The 25659-nt window shown below is 40.2% G+C and overlaps 5 protein-coding genes across 9 annotated transcripts; 3 read left to right on the top strand and 2 right to left on the bottom strand.

Moving 5' to 3' along the window:
• Positions 1 to 5816: 5816 nt before the first annotated feature.
• On the top strand, positions 5817 to 6521 carry LOC121786915 (pectinesterase 3-like). Its single transcript, XM_042185512.1, has one exon. The coding sequence runs from the start codon at positions 5817 to 5819 to the stop codon at positions 6519 to 6521; it is 705 nt and encodes a 234-aa protein (XP_042041446.1).
• Positions 6522 to 8052: 1531 nt separating this feature from the next.
• LOC121788049 (microtubule-associated protein RP/EB family member 1B-like) lies at positions 8053 to 10881 on the top strand. 5 transcript variants are annotated; one of them, XM_042186903.1, is made up of 9 exons: positions 8053 to 8100; positions 8176 to 8190; positions 8261 to 8372; positions 9303 to 9371; positions 9451 to 9537; positions 9802 to 9908; positions 10003 to 10297; positions 10367 to 10480; positions 10565 to 10881. In XM_042186903.1, exons 3-9 carry the CDS (start codon positions 8265 to 8267, stop codon positions 10682 to 10684), a joined length of 900 nt encoding a protein of 299 aa, XP_042042837.1. In that variant the 5' UTR covers positions 8053 to 8100; positions 8176 to 8190; positions 8261 to 8264; the 3' UTR covers positions 10685 to 10881. The 5 variants fall into 5 exon arrangements, with proteins under 5 accessions (XP_042042837.1, XP_042042836.1, XP_042042839.1 ...); XM_042186905.1 differs by having other exon boundaries at positions 8054 to 8190; positions 10003 to 10148; positions 10224 to 10297; XM_042186902.1 differs by having other exon boundaries at positions 8053 to 8190.
• A 1598-nt stretch (positions 10882 to 12479) lies between these two features.
• Positions 12480 to 14368, bottom strand: LOC121785707 (HVA22-like protein a). Its single transcript, XM_042184117.1, has 5 exons — positions 14178 to 14368; positions 13958 to 13984; positions 13710 to 13832; positions 12831 to 13077; positions 12480 to 12716 (listed from the first exon to the last, which is right to left on the bottom strand). The coding sequence occupies exons 1-5, from the start codon at positions 14249 to 14251 to the stop codon at positions 12642 to 12644; spliced, it is 546 nt and encodes a 181-aa protein (XP_042040051.1). The 5' UTR covers positions 14252 to 14368; the 3' UTR covers positions 12480 to 12641.
• A 2830-nt stretch (positions 14369 to 17198) lies between these two features.
• Positions 17199 to 19512, top strand: LOC121787052 (ABC transporter G family member STR2-like). Its single transcript, XM_042185661.1, has 3 exons — positions 17199 to 17681; positions 17769 to 18472; positions 18534 to 19512. Exons 1-3 carry the CDS (start codon positions 17199 to 17201, stop codon positions 19510 to 19512), a joined length of 2166 nt encoding a protein of 721 aa, XP_042041595.1.
• Positions 19513 to 19666: 154 nt separating this feature from the next.
• Positions 19667 to 22915, bottom strand: LOC121787958 (NAP1-related protein 2-like). The gene is made up of 10 exons (XM_042186805.1): positions 22628 to 22915; positions 21914 to 22036; positions 21753 to 21803; positions 21278 to 21349; positions 21082 to 21195; positions 20935 to 20996; positions 20520 to 20580; positions 20360 to 20416; positions 20157 to 20201; positions 19667 to 19979 (listed from the first exon to the last, which is right to left on the bottom strand). The coding sequence occupies exons 1-10, from the start codon at positions 22757 to 22759 to the stop codon at positions 19929 to 19931; spliced, it is 768 nt and encodes a 255-aa protein (XP_042042739.1). The 5' UTR covers positions 22760 to 22915; the 3' UTR covers positions 19667 to 19928.
• Between the last annotated feature and the right edge of the window lie 2744 nt (positions 22916 to 25659).

The following is a 25659-nucleotide window of genomic DNA, read 5'->3' as shown; positions in this document are numbered from 1 at the left end:
ATGTTCGAAAGACCAAAGCGGATGACGAAATCAGCCGCGCGGCGACCTCAGGATCAATATTGCTCCTTCCATCAAACCCACGGTCATGATACCGAGGAGTGCCGAGATTTGGCTGCAGGTATTGATGTTCTTGTGAAAACAGGAACGTTAAAAAAATACCAAAGCAAGCAGCCGAAAAAGAACAAAAGGCAGAGAAGTGCGAACTGTAATCCTCAGGATCCGAAAAGGCATGAGGATCCCGAAGACGACGACGAGCCGCAATACGATGGAGTAATCCTGACTATTGATGCTCTCCCTGCCGGGAAGACTAAGTCGTCCCTAAAAGCAGAACGCAGAGGTTCCAATCAAGAGGAGCCAACACACAAAAGGCTGAAGAAAGACGAAGTGATTACATTTTCAGATGCCGATCCCGTCCCAGCCATCTCTCCTCACCAAGACGCTATTGTCATTCAAGCCGGAGTGGCAAACAAACTGATCCACAGAGTATTTGTGGATACAGGAGCGTCAGTCAGCATTCTTTTTAAAGAATGTTTCGATAAAATGGAAGTGGATCCAGCTCGGCTCAGTCCGGCTCCACTTCCTCTGAAAAGTTTCGCCCAGGAGGACACCCGCCCTGAAGGTATTATCAGCCTTCCGATCACGGTGGGAAAAGCGCCTACAAGCTCCAATACGATGATCGAGTTCTTTGTGGTGAAAGCTCGGTCTCCGTACAACATCATCCTGGGGAGGGACTGGCTCAACACAGTTCGGGCCGTTTGCTCTACTTATCACCTCACCATCAAGATCCCCACTAAAGGTGGGATAGCGGTCATCCGAGGTGATCAAAAAAGAGCAAAAGAATGTCTGCAGATTGCGCTTAAAAGTGCCGAGAAATCAGTTCGGCACCATCAAGCATAGCAATCACAGCAACCGGAGTCGGAGGCTAGCGAGATGACCGAAGTCACTTCAGGGCCGAACTCAATGACCGTTCAGTTATACGAAGATGATCCATCCAAAACGGTCAAAGTCGGCTTCGCCGGAACGCCTCTACTCCGGGAAAAGACCATTCAGCTCCTCAAGGAGTACAAAGATGTCTTTGCATGGTCTCCGTTGGACATGACCGGAGTGCCCCCTGAGGTAATCACTCATCGGTTAAATATTGATCCTTCAATCCGGCCGGTAAAACAGAAGCAAAGACTCTTTGCGGCAGAAAGAAGCCAAGTCATCCATGACGAAGTCCGCCAATTACTAAAAGCGGATGTACTATTCGAGGTGAAATATCCTTCTTGGGTGGCCAATCCTGTGATGATCAAGAAAAAAGGAGGAGGATGGCGGATGTGCATAGATTTTACCGATCTAAACAAGCACTGTCCAAAAGATTGCTATCCCCTTCCGAATATAGATAAAAAAGTAGAAGCTTTGATCGGTTTCGAAATTTTCTGTTTTCTTGATTTATACAAAGGATATCACCAAGTGTTGATGGATGAGAGTGACGCTCCGAAAACAGCTTTCATCACCGATTTCGGCATTTTCGCTTATAAAAAGATGCCATTCGGTTTAAAGAATGCCGGAGCCACTTATCAAAGGATGGTAGACAAGCTTTTTCGGCACCTCATCGGGAAACAGGTTGAAGTGTATGTCGACGACATAGTTGTCAAAAGCAAAAGCACTTCGGAGTACGAAGACAACCTCAAATCCACTCTCGACGTGCTCCGAAAAGCCAACCTCAAACTCAACCCCCAAAAATGTACCTTTTTGGTAGATTCAGGAAAATTTCTGGGTTGTTGGGTTTCAAAGGACGGACTCAAGGCAAACCCTTCAAAAGTTCAAATCATTCAAAACATGGCAATGCCGAAGTCCATACATGATGTGCAAAGGCTAACCGGATGTCTAGCCGCACTGAATCGATTCCTTTCCCAAGCAGCCGAAAAGCAACTACCGTTCTTCAAAGTGTTGAAAAAAGCACCAAAGTTCGAGTGGGGAGCCGAGCAGAAAAAGGCCTTTGACGAGCTCAAAAGTTATCTAGCCGAGCTTCCAATTCTCTCTGCTCCAACCGAAGCCGAAGTAATATTCTTATACTTAGCGGCTTCAGATCAAACCATCAGCGCGGTGCTTGTACGAGAAGAAGGCCTAAAGCAGTTTCCCATCTACTTTACAAGCCGAGCATTAAGAGGTCCAGAAACAAGGTATCAACCTCTGGAAAAAATTGCTCTGGCGTTAGTAAATGCAGCAAGGAGACTGCGGCCATACTTCTATGCTCACAAGGTATGCGTCTTAACCGATCTGCCTCTTCGGCAAGTTTTGACCAAGCCAGAAGCATCAGGCAGAATCGCCAAATGGGCCATAGAGCTGGGAGAACACTCGATCGAGTACCTACCTCGGAAAGCCATCAAGGGACAAGCCTTGGCAGATTTTCTTACAGAGGCCAAGTTCGATCAAGCAATCCCTGTCATTGCCGAACAGAAAAAGTCTGCTGATGCCGAACTAGCACAGCCCTTGGAATCCGAAGTAGAGCCGCCAGACTGCTGGAGCGAATTCGTAGATGGAGCTTCAAACAAGATGGGAAGTGGAGCTGGTATTTTACTCGTCGATCCCGACGGACACGAGGTAACCTACTCACTTCGGTTCCTATTCCCCACTACTAATAATGAAGCCGAGTACGAAGCCCTCCTTGCCGGACTCCAGTTAGCGCAAAGTCTGCTCGTCAAATCTCTCAAAGTCCATTGTGATTCACAAGTCATAGTGAATCACATGTTGGGTACAAGTGAAGCCCGTGACGAGAGAATGAAGAAGTATTTGGACAAAGCGCAAAGCATCAGCCGAAGTTTCTCCTATTTTCGGATAATCCGCGTTCCCAGAGCGGAAAATAGCCGAGCAGATACCTTAAGTAAGTTGGCCTCAGATCCGAGCTCAAAGGCGGAAGAATTAATGCATCGAAGCATTGATGAAGCCGAGGTACATTCAGTATCTAACTCGCCGAACTGGATGACGCCGATCTTGCAGTATCTGGATCAGGGACAATTGCCCGAGGATAAGAGAGAAGCTCGGAAAATCACGTGCCGAGCACTTCGGTATGAACTTCATGAAGGAGTCCTCTTTAGAAAGTCTTACCTCCAGCCGTTATTGCGGTGCGTAGGACCAGAAGAGACGGACTACATCCTCAGAGAAGTTCATGAAGGATCGTGCGGCAGCCACATCGGAGCTAGAGCTTTAGCTAAAAAAGTTCTAAGATGGGGATATTATTGGCCAACCTTGGTACAAGAAGCAGTGCAGCTCGTCAAGACATGCCCGAAGTGCCAAATCCATGCAAATATCCCAAGGATGCCGCAGACCGATCTATCCACTATGCAAAGCCCTTGGCCTTTCATGCAATGGGGCATAGACATAGTGGGACCACTTTCTCAAGCTCCTCGGCAAATGAAATTCCTAATCGTTGCCGTGGACTACTTTACGAAGTGGGTGGAAGCTGAACCATTAGCTACGATAACGAGCTCGAAGGCATTGGATTTCGTCTGGAAGAACATAGTGTGCCGATTTGGCATACCCCACATCCTCATCTCGGATAACGGGACTCAGTTCACCGATAAGACGTTCAAGAATTGGTGCCAAGAGCTGAATATTCAACAGCGGTTCACTTCGGTCTCTCATCCACAAGCAAACGGACAAACGGAGGTAACAAATCGTATCCTGGTGAAAGGGTTAAAAGCTCGGTTAGAACAAGCCAAAGGACAATGGGTAGAAAATCTCCCTCAAGTCCTATGGTCCTACCGAACTACACCCACAACCTCCAACGGTGAAACTCCGTACAGTCTGGTGTACGGCACTGAAGCCGTGATTCCGGTTGAGATCGGCGTACCCAGTCCACGAACACTACATTTCTCCTTAGAAATGAATGATGATGGACTGCGAGCCGAATTAGATCTAGCCGAAGAAAGAAGAGAATTGGCGTGCATAAAAGCAGCCAAGTACAAGGAGCAAGTAACCCGGTATTACAACCAAAGGGTGAAGAAGCTGCAATTTCAAGTGGGAGATCTCGTCTTGAGAAACAACGAAGTAAGCCGAGCAGAAAAGCTGGGCAAGCTCGAACCCACATGGGAAGGTCCGTATCGGGTGTCAGAAGTCCTCGGCAAAGGGTCTTACAAATTGGCTCACATGTCAGGAGAACAGGTACCCCGAACATGGCACATTTCCAACCTCAAGAAGTTCCATTTGTAAGAGACAGTCCAGTCAGTCAGTCTTATGTGCTTTCCTTGTTTTTTATTTGCTCTCTTTGCCTATGTGCGTTTTTGTTTGTCTTACGTGCGTTGTGTCTGTCTATGTAAGTGTCGTCTCTTACAAATGTAACTGAGGTATCTTGTTCTTCGAAGGCTGATCCCCTTCTTAGAACATATACAAGCTAAACGATTGTGAGTCAAAGCTTCTACAGAAGATACAAGACCACAATTCAGCTTAAACAAGCAGTTCGTCCGAAACGAGCTGCAACAAGCCCACGATTGTGCGTCAAAGCTTCTAAAGAGGATACAAGACCACAATTCAGCTTAAACAAGCACTTCGTCTGAAACGAACTGCAACAAAAGTCCAATTCTCGCGATAAAACTTGCCTGAATTAGGACTAGGGAAAGTCCGATCCACGCGATAAAACTCGCCGAATTAGGACAAGGGAAAGTCCGATCCCCAAATTAGGACAAGGGAAAGTCCGATCCCCAAATTAGGACAACGGAAAGTCCGATCCGAGCGATAAAACTCGCCAAATTAGGACACAGACCAAGTCCGGTCAAAGAAGAGTTCACTTCATGAGACCGTGGACAAACATCAACTTACCCCATACTTTTATCCAGAATGCCGAAGTGATTCACTTCGCTTTTCGGGGGGGGTAGTGATGGAGTACGTACTAAACAAGCCCAACAGCAGTAAAGCCCAAGACAGAGTATCAGTTCGGCATGACTAAAGAGTATCAGTCCGGCGTGACTAAAGAGTTCAGTTCGGCACAACCAAAGAGTTCGGCCCCAGCCTACAACTCGGTGAAAGCCAAACTCATCAAGCTCTGCTCTCAGGTCGGCATCAAGCTCTACTCTCAGATCGGCAAAAGCTGCTCGGCAATAATTCAGCAGTTCGGTCTCAGTATTCGACCGAACTAGGAGATAGTGGACTCATGCAAGATTTCCACCTCCACTACACCGACGATCTATTTAGTGGTGTCAAGCAGTCATTAACTCATGCAGGATAGTGGACCCATGCAAGGTCGCCACGATCTCCACGACATCCACTACCTAATAAATGCTGCATGCCACGATCTTGGTTCACTGTATAAATAGAACCTAGGTCAGATAGATAAGGTCTTCTTCTTCGGTTAAATTCTAAAAAGCTCTCTAGAGAGAATATCATAAAACAGGCCAGTGTTGTAAGCTGTAATTCGCAGATCAAGCAATACAAACCTGCCCCCGTTTCTCCCCGTGGACGTAGATTTACCTCAGTAAATCGAACCACGTAAAATCTCTGTGTTGATCTTCATTTATTTCCTGCATTTACAAACATCAAAAATTCGCCGCTTCATCACACAACATACATATATAGATATCCCTTATGCACAATCGAAATTATGAATCAAATCACAATGTTCAATTGTTTATGTAGATATCACAAATCCGAGTGTTTAATTTCTATATTTCCATATGAAATTATTAACCTGTTGAATTAGTAAAAATTTCTATATTAAATTATTAATACATAACAAAATTACTTAGCAGGTAACACGTCTTCAAAAATCCCCCATTTGCAAAAACTCCGCCTTTAAACGAACTCTCCTCTCCTCTCCCTCTCCTCTCGAAACCATAATCATGGAGTCGATCAACTTCGCCAAAGGCTACGGCAAAGTCAACCCCACAGAAGAATCCAAGTCCAACCCCATCCCCCCACCAAACCGCCGCGGCCGCCGCATCATCATCGCCCTCTCCCTCGTCCTCCTCCTCCTCACCCTCCTCATCGCCTCTCTCACCACCGTCCTCATCCGCCGCTCTGCCTCCAAATCCAACTCTTCACAACTCGCCTCCAACTCGGCCGATTCCCTCAAAACCGTCTGCTCCGTAACTCGCTACCCCGACTCATGCCTCTCCTCGCTCTCTCCCCTCAATTCGCCGCCGTCGAGCAACCCCCTCCGCTTCTTCAATCTCTCCCTCCACGCTAGCCTGCTCGAGGTCACGAGCCTCAAATCTCAGCTCCCTGAATCCGGGGCGGCGATGAAGGTCTGCGCCGAGATGTTCGACGACGCGGCGAGTCAACTCGGGAACTCGGCCGACTCGATCTGCGTGGGGCCCGGGGAGGAGGTGCTGACGGAGATGAGGGTAAGCGATTTGCAGACGTGGATTAGCGCGTCGTTAACTGATCTCGACACGTGTCTTGATGAGCTAGCGGAGATGGGATCGACGGCTGTTGGGGAGTGGAGAGTGAAGGTTCAGAGGACTATGGAGTACATCAGCAACACCTTAGCGATTCTCAACAATATACCAAGTCTTTTTCAGAAATTCGGCCTCAAGATGCCTTGATTCGTTTATTGACACTGGCAATTCGTCTTTTTCCTGCTTTTTTATATTTTCATTTGTGAATGTATTTTTATTCACTGATCATCACGTACATTTTGAATTTTATATGCAAATGAATTTGTATTGTACTATATTATGGCACGAATAATATGGAGTAGTATTTCAAAAAAAACATTATAATCAAAATTTATTTAAGCTTTTGAAAAATTATAATGAGAAATAAAAGAAGCATAATAGCGAAGAGAATGCGCAGAGGTATGGCAAAGAAATTAATGCTTTGGGATTCCTTAAATCCATTTGATATTTCATTTTTATTGAGGTAATTCTTCGCCAATGAGTTGAACCCATCAAAATAATTCGGTAGGTTTTAATATTGTATTAATAATGAAAACATTCAATTTTCAATTAAAAGATTCTTTTAAAATATGTACATTAAACAAACATAAACAGAATTTGATAGGAAGAGGTGAAAATATGTATACAATGAACAAAAGTACTGTCCTAATACTCCTCTTCTCAACATAAAACAACCACAAACATACAAGTGTATAGATTCCAATCCAATCTTAAAGATGGGAGAAATAGATAAGGCTAATGCAATAGATGAGGCCAATACAAAACTTTTTAAGGTAAATTGATACTAATAGAGATAAGATCAATGCAATACTAGTACAGTACTTTTTAGGATGAAATGATGCTAGTATTTTTTCAGGGTAAATTGATACTAATAGATAAGGTCGACCCAATACTTTTCAGATTCAATAGATAGACATTATGAATTTTGGTTAAATGGTTCACCCCATAAATTTTAAATCAAATTATATATATTCTCATTTCAAAAGTCAGAAAAATTTGAGAATAATTTAAAATTTCATAATTTTTATAGCTATAGGAAGAATCTTAATTAATGTGACCAAAATTCTTAATTTTTTCGACAATTTACCTTACTTTTTTATTTACATTTCCTATCCAAACAAACCAGCATTTGTGTAACATTTAATAAACCGTATTTATTAATGATTTTTTATGTGGAGTATTATATTTTGTCTCGTATTTTTATACATATAAACGAATACGATCTACTACGTGATATGTATTTCTGGGATTCTTATAATTAAACAAAACAATGTGAAAGTAAACTGTATGAATTAACAAATCATGGAGAACGACGGACAGAAGCTTCACACTCTGCTGGCCATAGCCAGCTGCTTTACATTATCTTGTTATTGTCTTATCCTAATTTTCTAAATTTGTTTTGTAATAAAACGTCATTTTCATTATTTTATTATAACTGCAAGGATCGCTTTCTTTCTTTAAATAATGCGAATTAATATTGAAATTTCTATATCGGGCTAGTATTTTATTTTTGTCAGATTATTAAAAACTCACAAGACTTGCCGAAACTCTTTGAATTAAGTTTTGTGGAAAATAAAGCAAGAATCTTTGCAAAAATTTAAGAGTGTTAATTTGTCAGGTGAAATAATTATGAATAAGAATTATATAATTCATCCATTAATTGGCGACCTCAATTCGACAACTAAGCAAAACAGTGACAAAATAAAAATATTTTGAATTGCCAAAGGTGAAAGCTTTTCGCTCCATTGTTTTTTTTTCCTTCACTCTCTCCTATTCCTCTCACGCCTTTTTGCTATCGCAGATATCAACAACACAAGTGAGTGAGGCATAAATTTTGAAACAATTGGCGGAGAATTCGGTCTTGATTCTTGACAATTTTGTTGCAGTTTGATGGCGACGAGTATTGGGATTATGGATGGTGCATATTTCGTGGGGAGGAATGAGATTCTTGCGTGGATCAACGCTAGGCTTCACCTCAGTCTCTCTCGTGTTGAAGAGGTAACAAAAAAAATTAATCCAATTTTGATAACTTTTTCCCCCTTTTGGAATTTCAAAATCTTGCATGTGTTCTTGTTTTATGCTTAGCTCTGTGTGATTCTTCAACTTTTTGAAGAGTATAAACTGAGAATTTCATCTTTTATGCGTGAAATGAGAGATCGTTGTGAAAAATTATCTGAAGCGAGTTATCTGGTAGTTTCCTCTGAATTTTGTAAGATAGAAAGAATTCAAGAAAATATGAACTCAACTGCTGATGTGTATGAAGTGCTTAGGTCAAACTTTCCTGATGTTTCCTTATGTTTTGTAGCATACCAAAAAAATCATAACTATTTGATCTTCATTGTAAGTTTCTGGGTGGCTATATGTGTGGATGGTGAGTTAAAAAAACCTTGTAAGTGGAGAAGAAGGACCTTTTAGCATATCAAATGTTCAAATGAATTTGATGATTTGTTAGAATAGGAACTGGGAAATTGTATCGGTGATAATACAAATTATATAATAGTGATGCCTTTTGATTTTGTGAAAATAGTCAATGAAGATGTAGTGTCAGATATTGGGTTTAGAGCAACATGACTGCAAGAGTTGGAGTTACCGGAAGGTGTAAATTGGTGCTTCCATTCCTCCCCTTTTACGCTTTCGTGAACTTCTTGTTTCCTCGAGAACCAAGAGTGATCTGTGTCCGGATAAGTAAACCTGAGTTCTTCAGGCAGTAATTTTAGTGATCATGAGGATTTAGCTTCTGTAGTATGTTCCCCACTTGATTGCCCTCTTCTCGTTTTCATTTTCTTTCCAGTTTCGCTTCATTTCTTGTTTGTGATGATTTTTTTATGCTGTTCAAGGCCAACATCGCACACCCTCTGTCATTTCATTCCTTTCTTTGTTTCCTGGGCATTACAGATTCGCTCATTTGTGTTGACATTTTTAATATAGGCAGCATCTGGGGCGGTGCAATGTCAGATGATGGATATGGCACATCCTGGAGTAGTTCCCATGCACAAGGTGGTGATTACTTAGCTGTGCATATTTTCTTGTTAAATAATGTAATCATTCTTGCATTACTAACATCTGTGTTTTGTAGGTCAATTTTGATGCTAAGACCGAATATGATATGATCCAAAACTACAAAGTACTTCAAGATGTTTTTAACAAACTCAAAATTACCAAGGTGAATCTTCATATCACATTCAATTCTTTCTATCTCTTTAGCATGCTGAGATATACCATTCCAACTAAATTTTACTTGCCTCTTTTAAAATTATGCTCTCCTACACCACTTAAATGTGCTTGCCCAAAATGCTACTTTGATGTTGCTGTCTGTTCTTGCAAATATTCCGGATAAACCCCACAAAAATGTGTTTCAGATGGTTTTCTTTGAGAGTTTTTTAGTTTTGTAAACAAATCAAAATACGGTCATCTATGGTTGGCGCAGCATATCGAGGTCAACAAACTTGTCAAGGGGAGGCCGCTGGACAACTTGGAGTGCCTGCAATGGCTAAAACGTTACTGTGATTCTATCAACGGTGGACTGATGAATGAGTAAATACTCTTTTACATACTTGGTAACTGAACTAATTTGTTTTTTGGTATCTTGGTAGTATAATTTTATATCATAAACGCACAAATCATGCAGGAATTATGACCCGGTAGAGCGCAGAAGCAAAGGCGGAAAGGAAAGAAATTCCAAGGCTTCTCAAAAGAACTCCAAGTCTTTGCAAACAAATAATTCTCTGAGTTCTCCTGCATCATCCAATGGAGTGATTGGCAATAAGATTTCCGGTATGTTTTGGACCTCCTCGTTTCGAACATTTCTTCAGTTGTGCAGTGTTTTCATGACATTCTTCTCGTTTTCAGTTTCAGGCACGAAACAAGGGAAACAGGGTGGTGCGGCTGATGCTTCATTAGAGCTTCAGAGATTGAAAAACGAGGTAACATTTCTAAGAAACGCAGCATTACTTGTGAGCTGGAACGTAGTTTGATGCATGCATGATGTCCAGGTTACAGATCTGAAGCTGTCTGTCGATTCGTTGGAGAAGGAAAGGGATTTTTACTTTGCGAAATTGAGGGACATTGAATTGCTTTGCCAGACACCAGAGTTGGATAATTTTCCAGTAAGAACTTTTTTCTATCACTTGATTTTTAATTTGTTTTAAGTTGTGGATTGTGACAAGTGTTTTGAACATGAACTGTTGCAGATGGTCGTGGCGGTGAAGAAGATACTATATTCCGCGGATCAGAACGATACGGCCCTTGCTGAAGCTCAACAAATTGTGTCCCATTCAATCAACAATCACCAGCAAATTGATTTTGAGTGATCACTCATTTCCAACTCAATATCTCATCTGCAACTCTCTTCAGAATCTAGAGTTTGTCTTGCTAAATCAATACTTGCTACTTAGATTTTTATACTTTACATGAGAATATTTCATTTTTGTACCTTAAAATATTGAATCAATTAATTGCAAATATGGAAAACCAAATATATTGCAGTCTTTTATGTTTTTGTATAGTATATGTAAATATTTATCGTAGAATCGTAACAAAGATAAATAGAAAATTTTCATTTAAAGTACATAGTTAATTAGTTTAATTGAATGTAGGTGTACATATATCATATAAATATATAATTTAATACATGGGTACAGAATAATCTAGTAAAAGCAATATTTTACCTTATAAACATGATATTACAAAAATTAGGGTGTTTACTATAAGCCGGACACTTCCAATAGCCCCACCACCTTTTTTGTCCACAGCCCCAGTTTATTTGTCTGCGTCCACAATAAAAAGTGTCCGCAGCTATAAGCCGGACGCTTCCAATAGCCCCGCCACTTTTTTAGTCACTTTTCATTTTATTTCATTTTTCGTTTATTTTAAATCAATTGTAATTAAAATATCGGAATGTAAATAATTAGAAACCGAGGTAATACTAAAATGTAAAAAAAGTATTGAGAGTGAAAACGTACCGAGTGAATTAATGGAGAGAGTTTGAAATGGGTGTAAAATGGGTGGTGGAGGAGTGGTATTTATAATACAATTTTCGAAAATAAAAAAAATTATATAATAATTTCCGGGGGCAGCCGGCGCGCCGATGACCGGCGCCTATAGGTGCGGTGAGGCGTGCCCGACGCGTCCTCGCACTCTTCTCGCCGGAGGGCTTTCATCTCCAGAAATGGCGTCCGCCTCGGGCGGACGCTGCCTGCACTATAAGCCTGTGGGGCGACGGCGGAATGGGGGCGGCCGGCGCGCCGCCGCTATAGTGGATGCCCTTACAATGTATTTGCGCTTAAAACATCTGGGAGGATTGTTAAAAAAAACTTAAAAAGAAAATATAACATTCAACTGTTAGGAATATTATTCAAATGTGTATTTCATATGCAAATTGTTCAACTTGTTGAGGAATTTGACTTGTTAGTTAAAAGCAGTGGTTTTATAAAAAATAATCAAAAATGATTTCTCATTTACCCTTGACTTATTGGATGATCTAAAGTATCACTACTAATTAACCTACATTTAACATTTCATCGTCTAATTTTTCAAATTTTCTGCCTTTTAAAAAAAAATATTGTCATTTTTGTATAAAACATACTATAAACTATTTTATACTATAACTTCATAAATTTTTGTACTAAATTAATAAAAATATCTTTTCGAATTAAAATCGAGTAAAAGTTTTTGGATTCATTTACAATCCTAAATTCCTAATTTTTGTTCCAAAATTCTCAAGGAGAGTAATAATAAACAATTGTGTATTCGTCTGTATCAAAAGGGCATTTGGTCTAGTGGTATCAATTCTCGGAATGGCCCATTTTTGCTCTCTATATTTATCAATACAAATCAATAATTATAGCATCAAATATCAAATATCAAATATCAAATATCAAATATCAAATATCAAATATCAAATATCAAATATCAAATATCAAATATCAAATATCAAATATCAAATATCAAATATCAAATATATTTATCAATACAAATCGATAATTATAGCATCAAATAATCAAAATTACTTATTTACTCCAACCAACTTTTCTACACGAATGAACATATTTATGGAAATCCTTAAGAAACTAAAAATAGAGACCAAATTATAGTACACACCAACAATAAAACAGAGCCTTCTGAATTATCAACAACTAAGTAGCTACATTAGAAGAGTAACATACAGTCAGGATATTACAGATATAGTATTTCACAAGCCATAACAAAATAACCATCTCCTCCTCCTCTCGGGAAAACAAGACAACGAAACTATCAACCCCGGCCATCTCAGTACCTGTAATCATCTTCGTAGCTTTCGCTATGGAAAGCGTAGTTATTAGTCCTTGGCGTGGTTTCCCTAGCCTGCCCCCAAAGCGGAAAACCATGAGTGATGTCATAAAATTGGGAAACTTACGACCAAGAATGTTCGTAATCACAGACAAAGATGTAAGCAAATGGAGTAGAAGTCACATATACCTTTTGCATCATCTTTTCAAATGCATCGGATCCATTTTCACTGATATACTTCTCTGCTGCAGTGAGGATGTCATCGGGCTTGCTGAAGACGTCTTTCTTTCTTGGAACGTACCAGATGTTAACTGACTTCTGCCGAGTGACAAGGTAAGGCCTTACATAGTGTTCGTATACGTAGGCAGCTCCGCTGAAGTAGGGAATCACCAGCCAGCAGGTGAAGATTAGCTTTGCGTATGACCAGAATGGGAACCTAGAATGAACAAACACGGATGATTAGAAAAAGCAACCACGGTTCTATCATCACTTTCACTGTATTAACCTAATCTAAAGCTATTCACATCTGGACCGGATTTTAGTCCAAATACTAGGAAGATGAAAATTGACGATGGAGATAATGCACATAGCAATTTCTTATTCACTATCTCAGGAAACATTATACTTCTACATGATTTGTTGACAGACCTCAAGCTCACATCTAACTATTGATCTTGGAGCTAAAACTAGTCCAACGGCATTCAAAATACGATCTCCCATGAACATCTATCGTAATCTCACACAATCAAAAGACATTGACATCCTCCACATCACTGCGGAAACATTAAACACCTACATGATTCGTTGAGAGAGCTCAAGCTCACATTTAACTAGCTTCAAAGTATTAATCTCGGAGCTAAAACTATTCCAACAGCATTTGAAATACGATCTCCCATATCTAATTTAGGCCATCAAAAGACATTGACTTCCTCCACAATAATCTCAAAGAGGGAGTTTCGAAACGAGCATATCGTAATAACAGTAGGAGGTCAAGCTATGTCGATCCAAGCCAACATATAGCTAACCTAGAAATCATACGAAAACTAAATCATGTTTTAAAAGACTCACCATTCAATAACTTTAGCAAACGTGAGCTCAAAAAGAGTAATCATAGAGTAAAGAACCCAATAAGTTAGCCATTGTTGATCGTCAATAGCCGATTTCGTCTCAATTGCCCTAATAGACGCATATCTGCTCAAAATCGAGAATTAATCAGCACAATGCGAAATAAAACACAATCCAAAATACAGAAAAATGAACATTTTACAGAAATAGCAAACAACATTAATTAACTAAATAAAAAGAAGCCAACTTACAGAGGATACAGCAGAGTAACCACAGGCCTGCAAAATCATCAGAAACAAAAATATTAATTTATTCCAATAAATAAAAACTTAAATTCGACTGTCATAATCGAAACCCACCGGATTAAAATCGAGAATCAACACGCAAATAATCACCTTTTCTACACACAGTAAAAACCCAAAAACAGATGGAAAAAAAGGAAAGGCATAAAACTGGGGAAGAAGATGGTACCCAGCAAGGATGTCGATATTAGTGATGAACAATTTGAAGAGGCTAGCGGCGCCAGATCCTCCAGATCCACCCATTGATGTAGCTGAAACGACAGAGAAAAGATGATTGGGAAAGGGGAGTGTGGTGATGAAGCTTCGTTGCGTATTGAATATTGAAATGTTGGGCCTGAAATAACACCTAAAAGAGAGAGAGAATATTATAAAGTGAGTTAAAGAGTGAAGAGAGAGCGACAAAAGTCGATGGACAAGTGTTTGTGGGTAGAGGTACCCACGGTTCCGGAATCGGCGTTTTCTGAGGTTTTGGAAATTGTCGAACCGGAACCGAACCGCCAGGGTGTTTCGCGGTTACGGTTTCAAAATCGTCGGTTTCGGTTTCTGTTCCGAACTGACGGTTTTTCGAGGGTTTTTTATGGTTCCAAACCGTCGGTTTTTGCAGTTCCGGCTTGGTTTCACGGTTTTTCGCGGTTCCGGTTTGGAACCGCTCGGAACCGGCAGTTCCGGCACTGTTTCGGTTCAAAAATTTTTGAACCTGAACCGAACAACTTTTCAAAAATCGACGGTTTCGATTCGGATAAATTCTCACGGTTTCGGTTCAGAACCGTAACCGGCGGTTACGAAAGTTTTGGTTTTAACTGCCGGTTCAGTAAACCTTGGGCATATCTATCCGTGGGAAGCCAAGCCACGGAGGAGGGAGGAGGTCGCTCACTGCCCACCTCACCAAAGATTACGACACTTATATTACTATAAATTACAATTATTACGTGTGTTAATAAAACACAAAAAATTACTCCATATTCAACGAAATTTGATATTCTTGAATTGTATTCGTAAAAGGATAAATTGTAAAAAAAAAAGAATAGCGAAAGATAGCTTCAATTCTAATCCAGATCACACTTTTTGTTTGAAAAATAAATAGTAAAATTTAAAATTTTTACTATTCCATCTGTCTCTATTTTGGCAAAAATATGTATTGATGTGGTAGCTGGTTAAATAGATTGACAAAATATCATTTCGAACTCAATTAGAGCGAACAACGCTTTGCCTACGTATCTTAAACTGGCTTTGGCTGCCACATCAACTTACAATTCATCGGAAAATGAAAGGTTAGGATAATTGCGAAAATCTTAAACCTCGTAATTGATTTTGTAGTTTTTAAAAAGTGTGAAATAGATCGGAATTTAATCTATCTTTATTTATTTGTGAATTTACACTTAAAAGTTTTACTAGATGTGAGGTACTATTAACAAATGAATCACGAGTGCTTTTTGTATGTTTAGTATCGAGAGAACCTCTTTTTTAGTACAACAATTATCTCAAATGAGCTAATTTGGTACGTAACATTTCATAATATCTTTTGAGGTCCATTTACTATAAGTTAATATCAATTCAACTACTTTTTGACTATTTCCAATATTTTCATGACCAAAGTACCCTTAAGGCTATGAAGGGCAATTCATCTATTTATTCATCCACTTTTTTCTTTCTTCTAATTTATTTGGGATTAAGTTTAATAGATCTTATACTGTTATTATTAATATGTACCATACATTATTTGAATATTATGATAAGCATTACTCCTTTCTAGTGCTAGTTAATACTTTTATATGGTTACATTCTCAATTATTTAGATAAACCTAAGATAAATATTTTATTTTAATGATTCTCATAATTTTATTAAGCTGAAAATTTAAGTTAATCATAATATATAGTAATATATACTACACTATAAAAATTTAATAAAGTAAAAAAAATATGATTTATGAATAGTCAAGGGAATAGAGAACTATGAACAATTTTTATGATGTTGTAAATGCCCTAATGATAATATTAAGACGCGACATTGTGATACTAAACAATTGATAACAACTATTGATTTTTTATTTAATTAAACAATCATAGATTTAAATTAATAATGTATTCAACTAAGAATGTTACTGTCTTTTTTATTAAATTGATTGATGATAATTTCAACCATTTTTTAGACTACAATTACCACTTAAGAGTAGATAAAATAAAACTTAGCTCTTTGAATTATTTAAGATTCTATGTATGTTAATAAATTTTAATTTATTTTTAATCATCAATTTTGTATTGAACTTAAAAATATCATAGTTTATGTATAGCTTTAAGATTGAAAAATTAATATTCCATCTAATAAATTGAACTACTTTTATATACACATATTGTATAAGTATAATGTTTACATTTATTTATATCTAAGTTATTTCACTATTAATATTAAATATAGTACAATGATTTAAAATATTACGAATAAGTAAAACTAAATGTAAATAATTAATAGTAATAGAATATTAATATCATTAAGATATTTTTATTTTGAAATTAAAATAAGAGGGAATATATTTTTTGGTACATCAACTATCCCAATTATATACTTTAATGAAAACGAGAGGGTAAATAGATTGAATTGCCCTCAATGGCCTAAAGGGTATTTTGGTCATGAAAATATTGGAAATAGCTAAAAAGTATTGAATTGATATTAACTTATAGTTGATGGACCGTAAAAGATATTATGAAATGTTACGGACCAAATTTGCTCATTTGGGATAGTTGATGTACTAAAAAAGATGTTTTCTATTTTGTATTTATGTCTTGGATTAGAAACTTAGAATGCCACTATGCACTAACAAAGTGACAACAGATATGAATTCATAAAACTTGTTCTTGTATAATTTGCAAACTACTCCATATGAGTACAAACATTAATAACAGCTGCGTAAGAGACGCGATGGAATCCGAATAATTTAAGGAATCCGAGTAATTATCGATTGAAACAACAAAACTCACACCGCAAAACGACGCAGTTTGGGCATAAAAAATCCAGACAATCAACCATGAATGGACGAAGCATCACGGAGTGTACAATGCAGCAAGAGCTTCTCAGCAGCTTAGGAAGCAACTCCACTCCCTTTTTAACTCCCGCTGCAGGCCACCATCCATGGGAGTTCCCGAAAACCACCTCAACTTTTCGGAAAAACCCAACTTTTCTAACTCAACTCCGATGAGGAACGGAGACGGCCGCCGTCCCGACATGGTGATCGACATCGGGAAGCCGGTGAAGCTCACCGGCGGGCTGGAGTTCTCCGCCCTTACGTACACGGTGATCAAGAAGGCGAAGGACCTCTCCGGCCAGTGGGAGACGAAGGAGGTTGATCTCCTCCACGAGATCACCGGCTACGCTCCCAAAGGCTGCATCACCGCCGTCATGGGCCCCAGCGGCGCCGGTAAGTCCACCTTCCTCGACGCCCTGGCCGGGAGGATCGCGAGCGGGAGCCTGATCGGGAGGGTCTCGTTGGATGGCGCCGACGTTAGCCCTAGCTTGATCAAGCGGACGTCTGCTTACATCATGCAGGAGGACCGCCTCTTCCCGATGCTCACGGTCTACGAGACGCTCATGTTCGCTGCCGACTTCCGCCTCGGGTCCATTTCCCGAGACGTAAAGCGGCAGCGCGTGGAAGATTTGATACAACAACTTGGTTTATCTGTAATTACCTTTTTCTGAAACTTTAACTGACTCAACAGTATATATGGTATTATTATTGTACTGATTGATATGTTTGCTTTGGTGCAGTCGTCGAGGAATACCTACATAGGCGACGAGGGGACGAGGGGGGTTTCGGGCGGGGAGAGGCGGCGCGTCTCGATCGGGGTCGACATCATCCACAAGCCTTCTCTGCTTTTCCTGGACGAGCCGACTTCGGGGCTCGACTCGACGAGCGCGCATAGCGTGATCGAGAAGGTGCACGACATAGCGCGGTCGGGGAGCACTGTGATCCTGACAATCCACCAGCCGTCGTCGCGTATTCAGCTCTTCTTGGACCACATGATCATCCTGGCCCGAGGGCAGCTCGTGTACCAGGGCCCGCCTAAAGACGTCGCGCTCCATCTCGAACGGATGGACCGCCAGCTCCCCAAGGGAGAAAACCCCATCGAGTGCTTCATCGACGTGGTGCAGGAGTACGATCAGTCGGCCTTTGGTGTCGAGGCCGTGGCAGAGTTCGCGCTTACCGGAGTTAAGCCGCCGCCACTTTCCGGGGGGCACGGAGCTTATGCGCCCCCAGCTACGACCCGGGCCCCGCCACTGTCCGAGGGGCACGGAAAGAGGACTAATAACAAACGCCTTCATTTGCAAACAGGAACAAATGAGAGTTTTGATCATAGTGTGAGAAGCCCTTGGAATAGCCCTTGGAATAATAACACATCAAGATCATGGAGTAATAGCCAATCAATGATTTACACACCCACCAGAAATTATGCTGATAGAAATCGAGCCAGGTAAACTTCGTGATTTAATATTCCATTTTCAAATTTTACGAGACTAACAAAAATACCACAGTGCATCTCCGGGCGGATACTACACGAGCTCGAGCGACGTCCTACAACGCACACCAACGCCGCGCAGCAGCGACTACACTGTCAACGAGGACGACTACATAACCCACAGTAGCATCCACCCGGAAGGGCAAGGAGGGGGCGGCCCCCTCCTCGGCCCCAAGTTCGCCAACTCGTTAATCCCGGAGACGTGGATACTGATGCGGCGCAACTTCATCAGCATCCGTCGCACGCCAGAGCTGTTCCTTTCCCGGCTCGTCGTCCTGACGGTGATGGGGATCATGATGGCGACGATGTTCTGGAAACCGAAGGAAGACCAGCAGGGCATCACCAACACCCTGAGCTTCTTCATCTTCACTGTCTGCCTCTTCTTCTTCTCCTCGAACGACGCAGTCCCGGCCTTCATCCAGGAGCGTTTCATCGTCGTCCGGGAGAGCTCCCACAACGCCTACCGTGCCTCCTCCTACACAGTTGCCGGCCTCATCACCTACCTTCCCTTCCTCGCCCTGCAGGCCGGCGTCTACGCGGCCATCGTCTGGTTCCCACTCAGGCTCGACGGTCAGTTCGTCTACTTCCTCCTCGTGCTCTACATGTCGCTGCTGTCCACCAACTCGTTCGTCGTCTTCGTCAGCTCCGTCGTGCCAAACTACATCCTCGGGTACGCGGCCGTCATCGCGTTCACGGCGCTCTTCTTCCTCTTCTGTGGCTACTTCCTCGACAGCGACGCCATCCCGGGCTACTGGAAGTGGATGCACTACGTCTCCACCATGACATACCCCTACGAGGGTCTGCTCATGAACGAGTACCGGACCAGCAACGCATTCGGTGGGATTCCCGGTGACACGATCTTGAAGTCGCTCGGGATCAAAACCGACGATGGTTTGAAGTGGCAGAAGGTGTATTGGATGGCAGGGTGGGCTGTTGTTTATAGGGTGCTTTTCTATATTGTTCTGCGTTTCTTCTCTAAGAACCAAAGATCTTAGAGCTAGTTTGATTCATATCATGTTCAAATATGCATCTATTGAAGCAATTTATAAAAGTTCATTTGTATAAGTTCTCTAAAATAAAATTCATACATTTATTTTTAAAAGCAAACACTAAATCATCATACACACAAAGCACAGCACAGCTTCAAACTTCAACAAAAACTAGCTATATTTTCATATTGTCAATAACAGCAACCAAATCCACCAATCATAGGGCTACATCATGCCATAGTCGACGACCTCTAACGACATAAAATAACTTCGAGCTTATACAAGGAAGAACTGTCGAGGTACCAACAGAAAACGTATGGTGATAAAGCCGAACTTCTACTATCTATCTACTACTCGGGAAACTATTATAGAAACAAGAAAAACTACCATGGCCTTGAATTTTGTCGTCTCCCCACACTGTCTCAGGGTTCAGCATCTACCTCTTCGTCATCATCTTCAGAACCATCACTGCCCTGCAGGAATATCAAAGATTGTTCTAGAATGAGAAAAGGTTCAATTATATGAAACTCTACTCAAACAAGAGAATTATCCGTAATTGAGGTATCACTTTATAGTAAGTTTCAATTTCTCACATTGCATTGTAAAATAAAAGCTTACACAAATGTGGAGTAGTTTATGCATTCATTTACCTCATCATCTTCGTCATCATCCATTTCAAGATCCTCTTCAGCCTCCTACATAAAATAGAAATAAGCTAATATTGAATAACTATATATTTATATATGAATAAAATAATACTCGTAATAGTCTACATTTCAACATCATAGGAAACTGAATTTCTAGTAATACATGGAAAGCGAGAAAAAAACAGATAATCAGTGGCAAAATTTACATTATTAAAGTATGCAAGAGGATTGGGCCACAAATCATCCTTGATGATATCTGCCACCTATTATGAACAGCAAAGTAAAAAAAAAGGTTATCAGGTTTACAAAAAAAACCTTAAGTTGAAGTACTTATTTAAACATTAACCATGCTTTGGAATAATGTACCTCATCGCTTATTTCGTACATGTCACCTTTAAACTCGGACTCAGTAAACCAGGAAAAGAAGCTGCATTAAATAGAACTGAAGTAAGTAATCATTGCTTCAATAGATCAGTGAGAGATAATGCCAGACAATTGCTTCTATAACCTACAACAGTTAAATCGAGGACTAAAGTACAAGAGCAACTTATTCACAGAAGAGTATGTATCAGTATCATTATTGAGATGGCAAAAGCAATGAGCTAAACTAAGATGCAAAGCACCTTCCCATGGCAGTAAGGTAATACACAACCATTGGCCTCCTTGTCAAGTGCAAACTAAAATACTAATCAAATATGTGGCAATAGAGACCATGCTCGTTTACCATATATATTGTACGTGAGAGAGGGGAGAAGGGGTGGAGGGACGGAGGGAAACAAACCTTTCCTCAGCAAGAGATCGCTTGTTTCCTTTATTCTCCTCAGAAGTACCATTAGGCATGCCCTAAAAAATCCAGACATGCATAGGGAATATTCAACACACTATACAGAAATACAATTACCTCAAACAACCATTGAGTAAAACTCACCATGCCTTCTTTCCATTTTATATTAGTTGCGGTGATTTTCGTCACCCCCTCCTCTAGGAAACTGAAGGTCTTTGTGAGCTTGGTATCTTCAAAATGTGGATTGGGTTTGAACATCTGAGCATATTTATTTATTAGATTTCAGCTTTGCTTCCACACTAAACTCTCTTCTAAGGTGGGAGAAAAAAGAAATGCTCACGAATGTGATGGAGTAACCAGATTTCACATCTTTGAAGTCTTCCACTTCAAGATTATCCAGATATTTGAAAATCTAACACAATAGGTCATAACAGTGAGAAAGATCATATCAAATATTTGTATTTATTAAGTATAGCTAATGCTTAAGAAACATATCCCCTGTGAAAGAAGAATACATCGGAAGTTGAAATAACAATCTTCTCTATTGACAATCTCATCCATGTTTGAGTCACCATAGAGACAGAGTTCAAATCATAATAAAAATGGCTTTTCTTTATCACATTTCTAAATGAATAAATATATGTTGTCGAGTTTAAAGCTTAAACCGAGAGGAGCTTTCAAAAAAATTCCAATTTAGGAAATGTAAGATTATTCAGGGAAATCTCAAAACATGGAGTGAAACATTTAGATGTGGACAGGGGATAAATATAATGCTATCTTCTTCAACGACAAAGCAAAGGTAGAGAAATTGGAACCTTTTGGTCTTCTTCAGTCAAGAGTTCAGTGAGGGCAGGATGACTCATAAACTGAAAGATATAAACGTAAGTCAGATCAAAAGTAAGTAGCTGCAAGCCTGCTAGTACCACTAAAAATCTCTACGATAATTAGCTAATACAAGTAAGTTATAAGTACTTACTGCAGTCAACCAGAAATCAGGAATCGACTTTATGACATCATTTCGCTTATCATAGATAGGTTTTCGAATGGCGTTGAACTGCTGCTCCAGCTCCAATACCTTTTCACTTGCTTCTTCATTAATCTGAAAGCAGAATAACAGGAAAAAAAAACTTGCTTCATTAGCATCACATCCAGCTCTAATCGTACACTAATCGTTATTATCATTTTGGATCAACCGTGAAAGAGCGAAATATTCCCCACCAAACACTCTGCCCCACTATACAACTTTCATCATGACAAGGGTGCAAGGTTACTTACAGAACAAGAGGCAAATAAAAAAACTTACTTTGTGAACCTAATTATTAGCAAATAACTATGCTTTGTAGCTAAATATTTGTGAAAAAACACATATAGAGACAATGCAGGTTCAAAGCCAATTTTATTCATTCATTATCTAAAACTAAGTGAACAATTCATCAAATTATATGTTAAGGATTTGCATCAACTACAATTACTTAATTTTGAACTGTCAAAAACATTTACATTCTCTTCGCTTCTCAAACAATTACTTAAGCCCATGAATATAATTCTTGAGCCCTTCGAAGAAAAATTCAAGAGTAAATCAAGAAAATTTAATGAGTAAAAAATTCTATAAAGGACTCCAACTTTCAGGCATGAGTAACAGAAAAATAAATTTGCAACTTGAAGTAAACATCAAAGAAAGTAGAAATACCTTTTCGAGATCCTCTTGAATTGACTGAAGCTTTTCAACACATTGAACGAGCTTTTCATCAATGACCTCCACCCCGTTCCTTTCTTCCTCCACCTCTCCCGATCTCTGCTTCTTTCCCTTCTCTGCTCCCATTTTTGTTCAAATTCAGAGGAATACACCTCAAAATTTGATCTTTTCGGTGTTTTCGACTGCTGTATGGGACCTTCGCTTAAACCCTAAATAAACCCTTCGCTGCTGCCCACAGCAATAAAAGGGTTAAGCTGTGCCTCAATTTGCCTAGGGTTTGGGGGCCAAGATGTGTAATAATATTGAAGTTAGGGGTATAACAAAACTAAGAGCATCCAACGCATGTCCCGACGGACATCCCAAAACACCTCCTGCCACGTTATAAGGACATCCCACAGCACTGGCACGTCATAAGGATATCCCCAAGGACATCCCAGCGGACATCCCAATAATCAAAATTCACAAATTCACAAATATGCAATTTTACGGATTTAAAATTTCGACACGAATACGGGAAAAATTTAATCATTTTATTTAAAAAAAAACATACATAATTAAATTAAAAAAAATACATAGTTCAAATTTTAAAAACATCCCAAAGCTTCGACACACTTAGCCCCCGCCTCACTCCCGGGCAGGGGTGCGAGACCCAACTCGCGCCTCATACTATCGATGACACCCTTCAAAATCTCCTTGTATAAGGGGTTAGTCGCCTCCCGCCACTTTTCTATGGTGTCGAGTAAAGTATGATTGTGCTGCATGCACGCGAGGTTGGTGAGTTCGGCATTGTCTTGGCTAGGAGCTGCCGATTGGACCTCGTGGGACCCGCTGGCGCTTCCCCTAGCTGTCCGCATCGCGGTCTTTTGCCCAACCGGACGACAGCGGCGGGAGAACAATGAAGGGGTCAGGATCTCTGCGGCGGCTTCGAGGAGGTCGTGAAAACCAGTACTGCTGCTGTACTCGCCGGAGGCGTTGAGCTTCGTCCACTTCGGCCAGCCAGCTTCAACACCCACACGAAACTTGGCGGAATCCTGCAGCACAAGATAGACATCTCAATATTTGAAGACGTCGAACTTCTTCTTCTTCTTGTCGATGAACTGCTGCATGGACAAACTCTTCACATCCTCCATGGACATGCCACTGGTTGCCGTACGAACATTGTTTTCGTAGATGCCGAAAAATTAGGTGAGCGATCTCTTCAGCCGCTCCCACTGTTTCCGGCATTGCTCTCCATTGTGAGGCTTTCCACTTGCTGGGCTGAATTTGATGTAGTTCTGGCTAATGCGCCACCACATCCTGTCGATAGTCTGGTTAGCCCCGATGTAGGAATCCTCGACTATACTCATCCAGGCCTTTGCCAGGGCGACGCACTCCGCCTCACTCCAGACGGTCCTCTTTCCCTCGCTGGCCTCCTCCGCCCCCCTCGTTGATGAGGACACGCGAGGACTCACTAGTGCCCTTTGCCCTTTGCCCTTCTTCTTCGACTTTACTACCACCGATGGTATCTCAGTGGGAGACTCCCTGACCGGAGATATCCCCAACTCCTCCAAAGAAAAAGTCTCAATGCCGGTGAACTAAGTCTCAAGTAGAGTACTCTGGGAATCACTAAACAATAAATCCATGTAGGGGCGATACACATTGTCCTCAGGTGATTGGGGGACTCCCACTCTACCACCCCCCGCAATAGCAGGCATGTCCTGCATCATACCGGGCATCATTTGGGGCACCATCCCTCCACTCCCCCCGGGCATTTGGGACACCATCCAAGGGCACATATTATAGTACCCGCCTATCATCGCCGGCATTTGGGGCATCATCGCCGCCATCATCAACCCGGGCATCCCTGTAGTTCCGTCGGCGTTTCCCCCACCTCCAACGGGGAACGTCGGCGTTTGTGCTCGTGGCGGGAGAATCATTGTCATTCTCCATTTATCTTCACAAAAAATGAAATTAGTGAGAGAGAAACTCGTTAATACAAGTGATGCGAATGAAATGAAGTTCAACGAGCCGTATATATAGAGTTTTTTTTTTAATCAAAAAATGGGACGCCCGTCGTGTCACCGCAATAGCGGACGTCACGACGGACGTCCGCTCACACCCCCGGACGACCTCTCGTCCGCAAGGGATGTCCGTCGGGACGTCCGCTATTGCGGATGCTCTAATTACAATATTAAAGATTATCTTCTTATGTTTTTTTATTTAAACAGCATTCGGAAAAGATTCGGTTATAAGATGGGTTCTGTATTACTATAAGAGGGTTAATTACTGTAGTTATATTTTATTTATTTTTCTATATGTCATTGTTTTTAATTTTTTACTTGTACTATGTTTTTTTAGTTAAACAGCATTCGGAAAAGATTCGGTTATAAGATGGGTTCTTTATTACAAGGGAATGGATCCCCTACTGTACTTAAAAACACAGCATATTATGCTGTGGATGATACGCAAGATTTTAGGCATCAAACGCAGCCATCTATTTCTCTCTCTTCTTTCTTTAATTGTTTTATATCTTCTCTTTCTTTCTCTCAATATTTGTTTCTATATAAGTATACAGTAGTAAAAATATTGTATAATCTTAAAATATTAATTATAGTTTTCATTCTTGAGAATATTTAAAATAATAACTATTCAAATCATCAAATAAATATTTGACGAAACGCAGCCATCTATTTCTCTCCCTTCTATTAATATTTTCATTCTTTGTCTTTATACTACTATACTATAACATACTGAAAAATGTTGTAAATCTGAAAATATTAATAAATTAAAGTTATCATTCTTGAAATAGAAAAATTAGCTGAAATATGTTGTCCTTAACTATGTTATATGCTTTTGATGATTTGGATAGTTATCATTTCACATCCATAATATCTTTCTTTCGTTGTTAAATATATATTTGATGATTTGAGTAGTTATCATTTTAAATATTCTCAAGAATGAAAACTATAATTAATATTTTAAGATTATACAATATTTTTTACTATTTTATAATATAGAAACAAAGAATGAGAATAGCTGAATAGTAA

Source organism: Salvia splendens, chromosome 22, assembly GCF_004379255.2.
Source record: "Salvia splendens isolate huo1 chromosome 22, SspV2, whole genome shotgun sequence".
In the NCBI taxonomy this organism is placed as follows: Eukaryota; Viridiplantae; Streptophyta; class Magnoliopsida; order Lamiales; family Lamiaceae; genus Salvia; species Salvia splendens.
The sequence above is the reverse complement of the archived record's forward strand: the minus strand, read 5'-3'. Positions and strand labels throughout refer to the sequence as shown.

What these genes read in the sequence shown, in the direction of transcription:
- LOC121788049 (XM_042186903.1), top strand. Translation starts at nt 8,265, where the DNA reads ATGGCGACGAGTATTGGGATTATGGATGGTGCATATTTCGTGGGGAGG. An exon ending in AACGGTGGACTGATGAATGA is followed by an intron (nt 9,909 to 10,002) that starts GTAAATACTCTT and finishes CAAATCATGCAG; the next exon opens with GAATTATGACCCGGTAGAGC. An exon ending in TTCAGAGATTGAAAAACGAG is followed by an intron (nt 10,298 to 10,366) that starts GTAACATTTCTA and finishes CATGATGTCCAG; the next exon opens with GTTACAGATCTGAAGCTGTC.
- LOC121787052 (XM_042185661.1), top strand. Translation starts at nt 17,199, where the DNA reads ATGAGGAACGGAGACGGCCGCCGTCCCGACATGGTGATCGACATCGGG. An exon ending in TACAACAACTTGGTTTATCT is followed by an intron (nt 17,682 to 17,768) that starts GTAATTACCTTT and finishes GCTTTGGTGCAG; the next exon opens with TCGTCGAGGAATACCTACAT. An exon ending in GCTGATAGAAATCGAGCCAG is followed by an intron (nt 18,473 to 18,533) that starts GTAAACTTCGTG and finishes AAAATACCACAG; the next exon opens with TGCATCTCCGGGCGGATACT.
- LOC121786915 (XM_042185512.1), top strand. Translation starts at nt 5,817, where the DNA reads ATGGAGTCGATCAACTTCGCCAAAGGCTACGGCAAAGTCAACCCCACA.
- LOC121785707 (XM_042184117.1), bottom strand. Translation starts at nt 14,251, where the DNA reads ATGGGTGGATCTGGAGGATCTGGCGCCGCTAGCCTCTTCAAATTGTTC. An exon ending in TTTGCTAAAGTTATTGAATG is followed by an intron (nt 13,078 to 13,709) that starts GTGAGTCTTTTA and finishes TGTTCATTCTAG; the next exon opens with GTTCCCATTCTGGTCATACG. An exon ending in TTGAAAAGATGATGCAAAAG is followed by an intron (nt 12,717 to 12,830) that starts GTATATGTGACT and finishes CTTTGGGGGCAG; the next exon opens with GCTAGGGAAACCACGCCAAG.
- LOC121787958 (XM_042186805.1), bottom strand. Translation starts at nt 22,759, where the DNA reads ATGGGAGCAGAGAAGGGAAAGAAGCAGAGATCGGGAGAGGTGGAGGAA. An exon ending in TTCAAGAGGATCTCGAAAAG is followed by an intron (nt 22,037 to 22,627) that starts GTATTTCTACTT and finishes TTCTGCTTTCAG; the next exon opens with ATTAATGAAGAAGCAAGTGA. An exon ending in CTGGTTACTCCATCACATTC is followed by an intron (nt 21,196 to 21,277) that starts GTGAGCATTTCT and finishes AAATATGCTCAG; the next exon opens with ATGTTCAAACCCAATCCACA.